At 34.5% G+C, this 14599-nt stretch overlaps 1 protein-coding gene across 2 annotated transcripts in view; it reads left to right on the top strand.

Annotated features, from left to right (window-relative positions):
* LOC114324893 (pyrokinin-1 receptor-like) overlaps positions 1-8864 on the top strand; it is a 49158-nt gene extending 40294 nt beyond the window's left edge. The window contains exons 3-5 of one of the 2 annotated variants that reach the window (XM_028272797.2): positions 1998-2111; positions 2820-3037; positions 8742-8864. In XM_028272797.2, coding sequence (XP_028128598.2) covers positions 1998-2111; positions 2820-3037; positions 8742-8787 — 378 coding nt within the window. In that variant the 3' untranslated portion in view covers positions 8788-8864. The remainder of the gene's footprint in view (positions 1-1997; positions 2112-2819; positions 3038-8741) is intronic. The other variant, XM_028272798.2, reaches the window with a different exon arrangement.
* Positions 8865-14599: the final 5735 nt, after the last annotated feature.

Raw genomic sequence — 14599 nt, forward strand, 5'->3', positions numbered from 1 at the left:
AATTCTTACTTGTACGTGAAAAAAATGTAAAATAACTACGTCTTTAAACCCAGTAAATTGCATTGGCATATATCAACCGGTTTTATAGCAATAAATAAATCGTCAGTTTGTAAGAAAATTTTTTAACACCCCCTATCTCGGAAATGAAGCACTTGTGGACGTACCATTTATAAAGCAAACTGTCATTATTTTTTCATGTAGAATTACCCCTTAAAGTTTGTCATACTTATTTAAAAACACCCTGTATTGATGAAAAACATGCCTAGTTGTTAAAGTACCTAACTTTTTTATTATCCAACATAAGTGAATGAATCAAAAAACAAAATGTTGAAAAAACATGAGGCTATAGTTGGATTTTAATTTCAGTATTTTATAAATTCTAAAATGTTCCACAGGGTGATGCGAACTTTGAGAAAAAACACAGTTTGATTAGTTTTAACTGTTTAGCAACAATACTATTACAGCGATATTGCTAAAGAATAAGGCTATAATATACTAAAAAAATCACTTAAATCGGACAGCAGGTTCACTAAATTTGAGATATCAAAAATGACCCATTTTTAAGGTGTCCGGTTAATTTTGCATCCCAGTATATTATAGTATGAGAATAGAAAAAAATAATTTATGTAATACTGAGTTTCCGAGAATTTAATTCGGCTATAAACCCGAGCTGTATGGAATCAAAATGAATCTAAAATCTAAACAATTCCATTTAAATACGCTTCGACTCTGTTCTCTAATATTCTAGAGATGGTCTGGAATAAATAGTAAATAGAATTGGATACACCCAGACACGGTAGGGGCCAACACCTTACTTTGTTTTTACCTAATCCTGAAACAGGTAGTACCTAGGAAGCATTACCTAGGTCATTTTTAGGCCCAGAACCGGAAACAACTGCGTTCATTCGGTGCACGGGAGGGTCAGTGTCAGTGAATAGGCAAGGTAAAATAAAGTAAGTTAACAATGTACGTTTTTCAAAGTAGCGCAATGTTTATTTTTTTTTATAAATAGTCAAGGCTATATCTTTCTTTTCTTCTTACACATCTCGTTCTTTTTCAATCTTAATAATATTGTATTTCGTCATTATAATTCTGGTTTTACAACCCTGTGTTGTACAGAGATAAGAGGAGAAAAGAGTATAGAAAGGAGTCTCTTTTTCCTCTGTGTCATGGTTGAAAAATTTAACGGACTGGTTTAAATGCAGTTCTATAGAACTCTTTAGAGCAGCGTTGGATAGAGTAAAGATAGTGATGATGATATCCAACCTCCGATTAGGAGACGGCACTTAAAGAAGAAGAAAAACTCTGTGTAGGTCTTAGCCTCCTCAAGAGTTTCTCTCCAGTAGTCCCTATCTATCGCCTTCCCCTACCAAGCACGTATTCTCATATTTCTCATGTCTTCATCGATATTATCAAGGAACCTTGTTCTATGTCTTCCTCTTCTTCTCCATGGGCTCTATTAAGGAGCATTTTTCTAGCTGGGTAGTTTGTTTCATCCAGATTGCAGGCCTTACCCACCTCAGAAGTTCTATCTTAATGTATTTTCCGATATGTGGTTCATATTCTCTAAACCTTGAAGTTCTATCGTCTTCTCCATACTTCATTGTCATTCACCACTCTTAGATTTGCCTTAGTACTGTTTTGTTAGAGTCCAGGTCGCTGAATCATAAAATATGTTAGGACTGGGGGTATTATTGTTTTTAGAGTTTTACCTTTATATTTTCTGTTACCTTAACCGGTGGTTGTGATTTGTGCTATTATACGTATTCCTAATGTTCTGAAACTATTTTGTTGTGGCTTTTTTGTAATTAACTATTTTTAATCGGAAATAAGCCACAATTTTACTAAAAAATGATTTTATTTTAAATAAAATTAATTAAATACAAATTATATATAAATGATTTTATTTATAAAATTTTATAAATAAAATCATTTTTTTTAGTAAAATTGTGGCGTATTTTCCGTTAAAAATATTTAATACGTATTCCTTTTTCCAGAGCCAGATTGAACGGTATAAAGGAGAGGGGCTCTCCCTGGCGCAGCCCTTAATTTGTTTTGAAAGGTTCAGACAGTTAGCCCTGGATTCGTACTCTACATTCAACTTCTTAAAGGTTAGTTTTGTTGCTTATCAACTGCTTTGGTCTCCTAGCTTTTTCATTGCTTTGACCATTTCTCTTCTATTTGCACAGTCGTAGGCTGACTTGTATTCTATTAATATGTGGTGCGTATCTAGCTATATAGTCCAGTGTTTTTTCTAAAATGTATCCCAGGTTTACAATCTGATTATTTCTTGATTTACCACTTCCAAAACCAGTCTGGTATTTTCCTATTATTCGTTCTGCATATATGGTGCCATACTGTGGTATAGTATAGTGGAGAATGGTTTGTATGCTGCATTTTGAAGCGTAATCTCTCTTTGGTTAGAGTGTTAGAGCATTCAAAGGTATCTCTTTTTTTGTATATTATGGTGATTGTAATATATATTTTCCTTTCCGAAGAGAGACTAAATCGTTGTTGTGTCTGGGCCTCCATTCGTTTGCCATGCTATCTCTGCAAGAGAGGGATTTTACGTTCCCACGCCAGCAATTTATTTACTTCTCGTTTTGTTAGCGTCCATGTTTCGTTTCCGTACGCAACTGTTGATGGTATTATGATCGTATATATCTGGAGTTTTACACTTCGTGAGAGAAGCTTCGACTTCACTACATGTTGCATTACAATAGAAGATCTGTTTTGCTGTTCCTAGATATTTAAATTCTTATAAATTTTAATGAATTATAATAATTATGAATTAATCATTGTAACATTTACTTTTTTAGGAAACGTTTGCTTCCTGTTGCTTTCGCAGCAGTCACAAACTGAAACTGAAAAGATCGATGTCGGTGGTGTCTAAATCACTCACTAGATGTCACGATTCAAGTGATTCTGGAAGCCACGATAACTCAGTGCAGTCAGTCACACTTACCATACTTACAGTAAACAAAAATTATCTCGACTCCAGTACCTGTCTTGGAGAAAAATCAAGGAAAGCCAATATGTAAGTGATTTCAGTTTAATCATACTTTATTTAACAATTAGAATATTATATAGGTAAGTGTACTTTTGAAGTGTGTAAATTCATTTACACACTTCAAAAGTACACTTTTCCCTATTTACACTCAACGAAAAAGGTACGTAATATCAGTAAAAATGTTAATTCAGACAACAAACGCAATACTTAAAATTTGTCCAATTCTTGGTTTTATTGGAACAACAAAGCGATGTTCATCAATTCATTATTTTCGTTAGTTGAGCCAATGTATTACGTTTATTGAATGGATGAACATTCATTATGTATACCATAATATCACTTTATTCATATTACGAACTCTGTTCATTGAGTCAACGAACACTATTCATTGAATCAACAACGTCGTTAATTGACCGACGAAGACTATTCATTGTGTCAATAACAGTGTTATTTCTCCTAACGTATTGTTTATTTCTACAATTATTTCCGTTTATTCTTACAATTAATTCCGTTCATTTCCACAATAAATACGGTTATTCTTACAAGCAATTATATTCATTCTTACAATCAGATTCGTTCATTCCTACTATGAACGTATTTTACATTAATAATTACTGAATGCATTAGCCCAATGTATGATATTGATTAATAAAAAAGAATGTGTGTGTACTTTGTACGCACGTAAGAAGTTATACTTCTATTATATGATTATATGATTATAAACGAAATTAATATACTTTTTATTTATATTTTATTTAAATATTAAATTAATTTATACTTACTACTTCTCAAAAATTTTTATTAAAACAGTGCCAAAAAACACATTAAAAATGCCACAAATGATTTCTGAACATTAATTGTCGGAAAAATTTTTAACTAAATACGTATTTTCTGAAAATAAAATTATATAATAAATATACTTACAATCATAAAATGTATAAAAAAAAAATAAAAAAATAAAAGTTTCTATTGGGATTCGAACCAACTTACCACGCGGCTGGTATTTGCGTTGTATTGGGATTCACCCGCATTAAAACTTCGCCATAGAGACAGCTTGTCATTATGTGCGAAGATCGTATAACTAAACAGATTAACCTTTTGACATTTTTAACTTATGTAAATCAAATTATTTTGATTTTGAATTGAAATGATTTAGAATTGAAAAAATACAACAAAACATAGAGTAAGAAGACAATATATTAGGTGAATATTAAGGTGTAAAATAAAAGTATTACATACTACTTATGTATTTTGGTAGGTTCAAGGTAGGTATCGGAGCCCGTATAACGACTAATAAATTTCGCAAGCACTTGCGTCGTGCAAAGTGGCTATGTTCAAATATCATAACAAAATTTGATCAAATATTTATAAAACACTTACCAGTGAAAGATTCTTTAGCTTTGAATAAGCGAGATCTGCGGCACTCATACTAGGCACAGTTTGATGAGCTTTCACATTGGCATGCAACAATCATCTCTTCTATGTAAATAAGTCGAAAAATATAATATGAAAACTATTTAAAAAGGCAGTATAACCATTAACTAACTTTTTGTTTGTTGTTTCTCTTCCTACAAATTTTAAAACGCAACAAGCATACATTATAACCAAACCATGCACAGTCCCACAGCTGTGCCACAGCTGCCATATTGGATAATTTTTGTCATGTCATTTGAACATCCAATCAGAACAAAGTTATAATGCGCATGCGCCCGGTCGCTAGGTTTTCCCATATAAAATTTCACCGTCATTACGCCCGTAAAGAAGTATAACTTCAATAATTTTTTAAATCCCCGTTTTTTTCCTAAACCTAATGGACTTTACACTGTGTGATTTCTCATAATATGAGAAATCATATCATGTAAGTGTTACACTCCCCCCCAACCTTGTTAACTTATTTATTTTTAGCACATGAGCAAAACGCTCGGACAGGTCGATTTTTAAAATAATCAAAGTATATTATAACATCAATGTTTCGAACTTTACACGATCCCTCTTGAGGTGACAGGCATAACTTTGATTTTTTTAAATAGGAAAGTACATCATGTGACAGCTCATTTAAAAGCGTTTGAAATAGTGATTCCAAAAATGTATAACACTTTAATCCTTTCTAAGAGCGCAGGTGCAAAATTTCGATCGAATTCTTTTTAAACGTATTCATTTTTTTTGGAATCCTGAGAAAACTAATAAGTATTTTTGAAAGATTTAAACGGAGAATAAAAGAATAAATTATTACCGAGGGCTGAAATTCCCCTAGAATAAACAAAAAGTTTCTTTTGAATGGTATATTTGAAATTAAAAATCATACTAAATTTTCTCTTTTTCATCCCTGTGACTTATTAAAATAATCATTATAGAAGTTCTCAGGGACTTCAGACCCTCGATAATACTGTAATATTTTATTCTGCGTTTAAATGATCAAAAATACTAATTAGTTTTCTCAGGATTCGAAAAAAATTTAAAAATAATTCGACCGAAATTTCACGATAATAGACACACGAAAACTTCCTTCTACTACGGACTACACTTGGAAACGAAATGAAATTATTATTCGGCACTTCGGCAGAGATAACAGCATTGTTTAACAAAGAATTCTTTTTTAAACAATGGTAACACAGAGAAGCTAGGGGTACACGATTAGGAAAAGCCGTTACATTTCAAATGGTCAAGCAAAACATTTATTGTCTCAACAACTACGTTTATTGTCTCCATAAACGCATTGACTGTGGTTATTAAACGCAGTAGTATAGATTGATTAATGTATTCGTTGTCACAACAATCAGTTTACATCTATACAATAATCATAATATAATACTCTTTATTAACAACATTTGTACATTCTTTTAATAAAATCTGTACGTTGTCACGATAAACCAAGGTAATTGCTTGTCATCTACGAAATCAAGAAACTGAGTGGCTGCCAGAATTAACATTATTTATTAAATATACGAAACTAAGTTATTGGCTGAATAAATTGAGTGTTATTGATTAATGTACTCTAGTTATTTTCACAATTATTATTCAATTATTGTGACAATAACCAAATACATTCGCCAATGTCTAAAAGTTCGTTGAAGCAAAAAATTAAATTGTTGTTACAACGAAATACTATTCAATAATCACTGTTAATCAATATTATGAACTAAATTTTTTTGAGTGTACCTGTATTCATAAGTGTGTACAAAACTATTTCAGGCTTTACATTTTTAGAATATTATAATATATTCTATAAGTTAACGTTTTGACTAGGGAGGTGGGCTCCTTATTGACGTGAAGGGATTCCTTCCAGTGAAGGAGTCCTATATTGTCTTCATATTAGCTGGTCACAGTCTCTTTACCCTTCGGGCAATTGGTGGTTGTAGTAGCGGCTGTAAGACTGCGTTGGAGTGTGTTTCTATTTTCTCGTGGTGTCTGTTGTACCTATCTTCAATGACATCTGTATAAATGGAACCATCAGATCTTCATGTAATATTAAATTCGACACGAACCAAGGTGCATTTGTAGTAATATTTTTGACTGGCTCTTTTGGATAATAGCCATATTAGATTTGCTTGCACACATCCTGACGTAGATACCATACATCCATATCGGTTTGATTATGGTGTTGTATATAAGTAGTTTATTTTAAAAACTTAGTTTTGATTTTCTACCATTAACCAGTAGAGTTCTTTGACTTTTGTGTCAATTTGATTTCTCTTCTTTGTTATGTGCACATTCCAAATAAGTTTGGAGCCTAGATGTATGCCGAGGTATTTGGAAGAGATGTTTTTAGTAATAATTTTGTTATTTATGTATAGTGATAGACACTAGACACTGTTCTTTTCTTATAGTGAAGTCGACGTGGATGGATTTAGTTTCATTTATTTTTTCATTTATTAATCCAATTTTCTAGCATTAATAAGTCATTTTGTAGGATGTTGTAAGCTTCTACTTGATCTTGGTGAATTGCTAAGATGACGGTGTCATCCGCAAAGGTTCCTTCGACAGTGTGTGGAGACGTAGGAATATCTGATGTGAATAATACATATAGAATGGGTCCCAGGACATTGCCTTGCGGGACTCCGGCCTTGATTGGGAAGTTTTGCGAATATTCATCATTCTCTTTTACAATAAACTGTCTGTCATGAAACAGACAAATAAATATTAATTCATAGAGAAATCAAGATTCCATCCACTCATCCCTGACTGAAATAAGTGGATGGAAAAAGAGACACACTAATCTGTCGGAGTGGGCTCACCTGGCATACAGATCAGTCTTTCATGCCGAGATCTTTGCGATCCTGGTATGAATTCAAGACATAACAGACAGGGCTTGCTCAGGCAGGACTATCTCTATCTATTTTGCCAGCCAGACAACGCTAAGAGCTTTGGAAGCACCCAAGGTCAGCTCTAAGCTGGTTCTCGAGTGAAAGAGAGCACTGAATAATGTTGCTCTCACCAACAGGGTTAACTTAGTATGGGTACCGGGATACACAGGTGTGGAGGGAAACTGACGGGCTGACGCCCTGGCAAGACCAAGACGTGGCTCATCCACTCTGCCTGTGGGACTCGATCCTGTGATTGGAATATCCTTCAGTACTGGTCGGGGTTATTTCCAATAGCTTCTTCTGTGAAGGTTCCAAGACTTCTGGACAAGTTGTAGAGATTTGAGATAGGATAAGCTCGACATAGTGGGCTAACAATTGGGCCCTGTCCCGATGTACATACCATAACATTTTGGAAAATTTTTAAGATTACATTTTTTTATATTTGGCGGAGGAGCTGGGGAAAGTCACTGCTTTACATAAAAATTATTCATTTATATTATTAACCTAGATATGTATTTATTTGTCTATTCTCTCATTATAGCTTAAATAGAACTTTCATAGATCTTTGAAGGATAAGAGCGTAGGGTAGGTTAGGATAAACTGAGTTAGAATTATTATCATCATTCTCTTTGCCTTATCCCTATGCGGGGTCGGCTTCCCTAATTGCATTTCTCCACACAATTCTATCTTGGGTCATATTAATATTAATCCCCTTTACCAACATGTCCTGCCTTATCGTCTCCCCCCAGGTCTTCTTTGGTCTTCCTCTCCTACTCCTTCCAGGAATCTGCACTTTAGCTATTCTTCGTATTGGGTGATTAACGTCTCGACGTTGAACATGATCAAACCATCTTAACCTATGCTCTCTCATTTTGGCATCAATTGGTGCCACACCTAGACTTCCCCTAATATACTCATTTCTAATTTTATCCTTCTTTGTCACTCCACTCTAAGCATTCTCATTCCCGCCGCATGCACTCGTTGTTCCTCTTTCTTTTTCACTGCCCAACATTCAGTTCCGTGCATCATAGCCGGTCTTATGGCTGTTTTATAGAATTTTCCCTTCAGCTTCATTGGAATTTTTCTGTCACACAGCACACCACTCACTTCCTTCCACTTCATCCATCCAGCCCTAATTCTACTGCATGCATCTCCATCTATTTCTCCATTACTCTGTAATACCGATCCTAGGTACTTAAAACTATTGCTTTTCACAATTATTTCAGAATTATTATATGTATGTATAATCAAAAATGGGAATCATGTTATTGGTAGAAGAAATTTTTAATATGTAAAACAAAGGAATTTATAGCCCTTTATTTAAACTCACATGTTACTTATCAACTTTTTTAACATTTTATTTGATTAAAAAAAATTTTTTTTTATATTATATGAATTTGGATTTATTTGGTTTATTTATTTTTTAGTTATCAAGATGCAACTACCCCAATGTTAGGCAACTCCCATCGATGAAAATGGACATTGTGAAACTTAATTTTATTACTTATTTATATGTTTTTTAATATAGTGAAATAAAAAATAAAAAACCAGACATTGTGTTTTAATATTGTAAAAGATATTTGACAAATTGAAAAAAATGTAAAATTATATACCTTTAGTTAGTCCCAAATCCCAAATTCAATATCAAATGAGATCTTACATCCCCTAATTCTAAAGCCACGTAAAGAGAATACTCCAACCTCTTCACCTACCAAGGTATTTCAAATGGTCTCAAAGGTCTTAACCCAGCAAAAGCTCCAGGTTTCGATGATATCCAGAGTTTTTAATGAACTCTGACAAGTATTCTTCTTCTTCTTCTTCTTCCTACTTCCTTAAAAGGCTCGCGCCTGTTCCATCTTCGGATGCCTCCTCATCAGATATCCAGGTTGTCACTCCTTCTCTTCCTTTGCCTTCCTATACTCCTTCGGCCGTTAGGTGACCTATCTCGTGCTATCTTTACTAGTCTTCCTTCTCCCATTCTGCTTATATGGCTATACCATTATTTTTTTCTTTTCAGTGTGCAGTCATTTATATTGTCTATATTACAGCTTTGCCTGAGGTCTGTGCTACGTTGTCTATCCCATAATGATTTTCCTGTGATATCTCTGACTATTTTCATTTCACACGTCTCTATCAGTCTTTTTGTCTTTGTGGTGTCAGGTCTTGTTTTCGCAGTGAAAGTCATAATTGGCCTAACTACTGTCCTATAAATATTGGCCTTTGTTTCTGTCCCTAGATGTGTGTTGCACCAGATCGTGTGTTTAAGACATCCTGCTGTTCTGTTGGCTTTGTTTTCTTGTTGGGCAACTTCCGATTCTGTGTCTCCATAACTGTGCATTAGCCCTTCCAGGTAGGGTAGCCACCTAAAGAGAATACTCCAACCTCTTCACCTACCCAGGTATTTCAAATGGTCTCAAAGGTCTCAAAGCAAAAACTCCATGTTTCGATGGTGTCCAGAGTTTTTAATGAACTGTGACAAGTATTCTTCTTCTTCTTCCTGCTTCCTTAAAAGGCTTGCGCCTGTTCCATCTTCGGATGCCTTCTCATCAGATATCCGGGTTGTCACTCCTTCTCTTCCTTTGCCTTCCTATACTCCTTCGGCCGTTAGGTGATCTATCTCGTGCTATTTTTACTAGTCTTCCTTCTCCCACTCTGCTTATATGGCTATACCATTCTTTTTTTCTTTTCAATGTGCAGTCATTTATATTCTTTATATTACAGCTTTGCCTGAGGTCTGTGCTACGTTATCCATCCCATAATGATTTTCCTGTGATATCTCGGACTAGTTTCATTTCACACGTTTCTATCAGTCTTTTTGTCCTTGTGGTGTCAGGTCTTGTTTTCGCAGTGTAAGTCATAATTGGCCTAACTACTGTCCTATAAATATTGGCCTTTGTTTCTGTCCCTAGATGTGTGTTGCGCCAGATAGTGTGTTTAAGACATCCTGCTATTCTGTTGGCTTTGTTTTCTTGTTGGGCAACTTCCGATTCTGTGTCTCCATAACTGTGCATTAGCACTTCCAGGTAGGGATGGGAAAAACCTACCGGTTATAACCTAAAGCCGGTTTTTTTCTTCTGCAATAATCGGTTTTTCTGGTTGTTTTTGGTCACGGTTATAACCGATTTTTTATTTTTAAAGTAATAACCAGTAAAAACCGGCAAGTGGAAAAATATACTGAATTCAGAGAAAAAATGTGAAAATTTTTCGACTACCGCGCGAAAATGAGAAATTTTAAGCTGACTGAAACCGATTTCACAACAATGATGACTGATTACTATACTGATATGGACTGATATCCATTCGAATGGAGTATCGCAAACTGAAGCGCAATGTAAATGTAACTTATTGGGTATTGGCTATGACTAAAAAAACCGAACACCGGTTTTTGGAACAACTGGTTTTTTTGAGCGATTATAACCCGTAGGTTAAACCGTAGGTAAAAAACCGGTATAACCGAAAACCGGTGTTTTGTCAACAACCGCCATCCCTACTTCCAGGTAGCTGATACTTCTTTCTTACTCTTGCTGTCCACTTCCAGGTTGCACCTTATTGGATCTTTAGAGATTACCATACTTTTTGTTTTATTTGGTGATATTGTCATGTTGAACTTTCTTGCTGTTATATTAAATTGATATAAAAGTCCCTGAAGATCATCTTCACGCTTTGAAATAAGTAAGGCATCATCTGCATAGCATACTATAGAGATAATTTCTTCACCCATTCTGTATTCAAATATCTATTCAAATAGACGAAGCAATAAAGCACTAAAATCGGCCTTACCTCCGAAAAAAAAAGGACAAGCCGTATCTTAATAATTATTTTTGCATTCGATTCGTGAATGCGCCAGGAAACTTTATGACCCAGAGCCATGATATAATATTGAAAAACTGCATACAAAAAATGCTTCTTAAAGTGCATCTCAAACAGACAATAAAAAAAATTCAGAACTCGTCAATTATCGGCGGAAATGAGTTCAATTTTGTTATTCGGGGGTTTTTGGGGTCGCTGAAAACGAATATGACGTCAAAAGTGATTTCCGGTGTACCTAGTGCCCATGGTACCTACTGTTTACCTCGCCTTGTGAAGTTTTCGGCAAATTCATTAAAAATTAGTCAAAAATCATTACTCGGGGGTTTTTTGGGGTTGCTAACGACGAATATGACATCGGAAGCGATCTCCGGAATACCTGGTGCCCAAATAAACAAAACATCTCAGGGTGCCTTTTTGTCACAAAAATTAACTAAATTATCTTAGGTTATATGTACTTATCCTTTCTCGTGGCTTCAGAATCTCTTAGTTGATCCTTATCGGGATAAAATAGGAAAAAGAAATAAATAGAAAAATCATAAATAAGCACATACAAATACCTTTATTATCAAAAGCAATGCACTGAAAATCTATCAATTAAATCCTGTGGGCATAATTGTCCAAATGAAACTTTTACCATATAATTAATCTAATTTAAACAAATATTTATCGCTTTGTTCCTGATACCATCTATAAAATAAACTAAACAAACAAATTTAGGTATTTGCAAAACTACTTATACTTCCTATTAAATTATTGAAATGCTGGAACCTTAATTCATATGCTTTTACGCAAATATTTTAACTTTTGATTATAAAGAACATCTATCACATAAGTTATTGACTGACCTTTTTGATTCACAGACAATGATGTCTCCTCTTGACCCAAACAGCTCTTCCTTGTTGATTATGTTAGGCTACCAATCAAAGTCCTCTCCGTTCTCAGCATCATTCCAGCAGCATACCAGCAACTATTTCTCCAAAACACAGGCCAGGCCGCTTTTGACCAGTACTCGTTCAATAAACTCCAAAACTCTCTCCTCTCTTTCTCTCAATAATAACCTCCTGAGACCCAAGTATCTTTTTTACTTGGTGTCATAAATAATTTTAATAACTATAGTTCTTGTAACTTACTCTCTTGGACTTTACAGAATCAAAGAGGTTTTTCTTCTCAATTTGATTTGTCTCTCGTTCCACTTTTCAGCTACTTTCCACTATCAAACAACCACTAGTACTTGCTTCTGAACTATACGCGAAAACTTTCGACTGCCTATCTCGGATACCGACCACACAATGATTTTTCTTTTCCAAAACTGTCTCAACATTCAAACTTCTCTTTCCCCCTTTCAAATTGCCAAGCCAATCAGAAACATTTCTCTTTTCCATTCGAAAAACCCAGGCATTCTTTCAAACAATACTTCTACTCAAACTAATCACTTTTCGGAAATTATACAAAAATTCTTGTGTTTAAACAAACAGCCTTACAATTCCAAATCTCTCTACCTTTATTTTTCTAAAAACTAATAATTAAAATTACCTGTGGATTTTACCTTTCCCGTAACAAACAATCTTTTTAAAATTATAATCCGAAATAAATTGTCTTTCACTTCACTTATTTACAAATGTCTTTAATTCTTCAGGGAAAAACTCATTAAGGAGGAACCCACTGCGTAAAAGCTACCTTCTCTAATAACTAGTTACAAATCAATATACATGGTGTATCAAATTTATGTGCCCGCGTTAAATTAAAAAAAAAATAAATTTTTATTCTATCTTTGATTGATAAATTGATACACAATAATATATGCAGAGGACTGGATACTTTTGTAATAAGGTGTCTCAATATATCGAAAAGGCAGAGTAAACCTTAACAGAAGACGTGAAAAAATAAAAGAGTATTTTCAAAAATGGAGACTTCAGCCAAATGCAAACAACACATACGTCTCTTGTTTTTACGTAAATAATATGTTTTAAGGAAATTCTGAAAGCAAGCTTCGACGTAAGTTGTAATGATCATATCTTCGATTGGGAATAAAACCTGATTTTTCTGCGGGTAGCTTTTCCAAGATTCTTCCAGGGATTCTGGCATTAAAACCAGGTTTGTCCAAAAGTTTGTAGGTACAGTTCAGTAACGATATGGGATATGGGTCTAAACCTTTTTGTGTAATTCGGTTTGCCAGTTTTTAAAATGGCGATTGTCTTGGCCTTTTAAAATGTTTTGGCGAGTGTACTGGTATGGTGAATTTTTTGCTTGCTGACTCTCTTGCTTTGGCCCCATTTTAAAGAAAAACTCATGTAGAAATCTTCTTCTCTTCTTCTTCTTCTTCTTCTTCTTCTTCTTCTTCTTCTTCTTCTTCTTCTTATATTAGGTCTCTTCAGCGGTTCTTATCCGATTTTGAGCTTGTATTCGTAGCTGTGATGCTGACTGTCAGCTATCTCACCACCTTTTAAAGGGCGCTCCTATTGGTCTCTTGCCTGTTGGCTTTGAATATCTGACTACATAGGTTACTCTCGCTGTCCATTCTCGTCACACGCTGATTCCACTCTCGTCTTATCTGTCTTCCCCTCGTACTATGTCTTGTATGTTACAGAATACTCTTATTCTGTTGTTCGGTATTCTGTCTCTCAGTGTTTTCCTAGCTATTGACCTCAACGTTCTCATTTCTGATGTTCTTAGTATCCTCTTCCTTTCTGCTGTATCACATCTTGTTTCTATGGCATACGACATGATCGGTCTTACACATGATTTGTATATGCGTACTTTCCCTTCCAGTCTCATATCTTTAATTCCTCAGATCTCATCTCTCAGACATCCTGACACGTAATTGGCTTTATTTACTTGCTTTCGGACGCTCTCTCTAACATCTCCATAACTACATATTTCTATTCCCAGATACTCGAATCTCGAGACTTGTTCAGTTAGTTCATTGTTAATTACTATTTTGCAACTTATGGGTTCCATTTATACTACCAGGGATTTTGTCTTAGTTGTTGATATTTTCATGCTGTAGTTCTTCGGCACTGTATTGAAAGTCTGTAACATTAGCTGTAGGTTATCCTCGTTATCGGAGATTAAGATTGCGTCGTCGGCATAACAGAGGATTTTTACTTGTTTTTCTGTCATCTAATATCAATGTAGAAATCCATGAGGAAAACTGTGTAGCTCATTTATTTTTACCTTTTATTGTTGAGATATTTTTGTTTATATAAGAGTCTTTGTCTAGAAAGAACTTTTGGGAAGGTGTTTTTATCTGTTTTTATTTAATTTTCACTATGCGATCATTAATATATCATATGTACTATTTCTGCGACTATAATGTGGCACTTCTGATTACACCATTTTATCCGGAAGTGATATAAAGACTCATCATCAATGGCCTTACAACTCTTCGTGAGTCTTTCCCGCGTTTACTATTTCCTTTCCTATTTGTCGGTCCTGTGCCACTAATTTCCATTCTCTCACTCCTATTTTCTTCAGA

The sequence above is a fragment of the Diabrotica virgifera genome, chromosome 9, assembly GCF_917563875.1.
Source record: "Diabrotica virgifera virgifera chromosome 9, PGI_DIABVI_V3a".
Lineage (NCBI taxonomy): Eukaryota > Metazoa > Arthropoda > Insecta > Coleoptera > Chrysomelidae > Diabrotica > Diabrotica virgifera.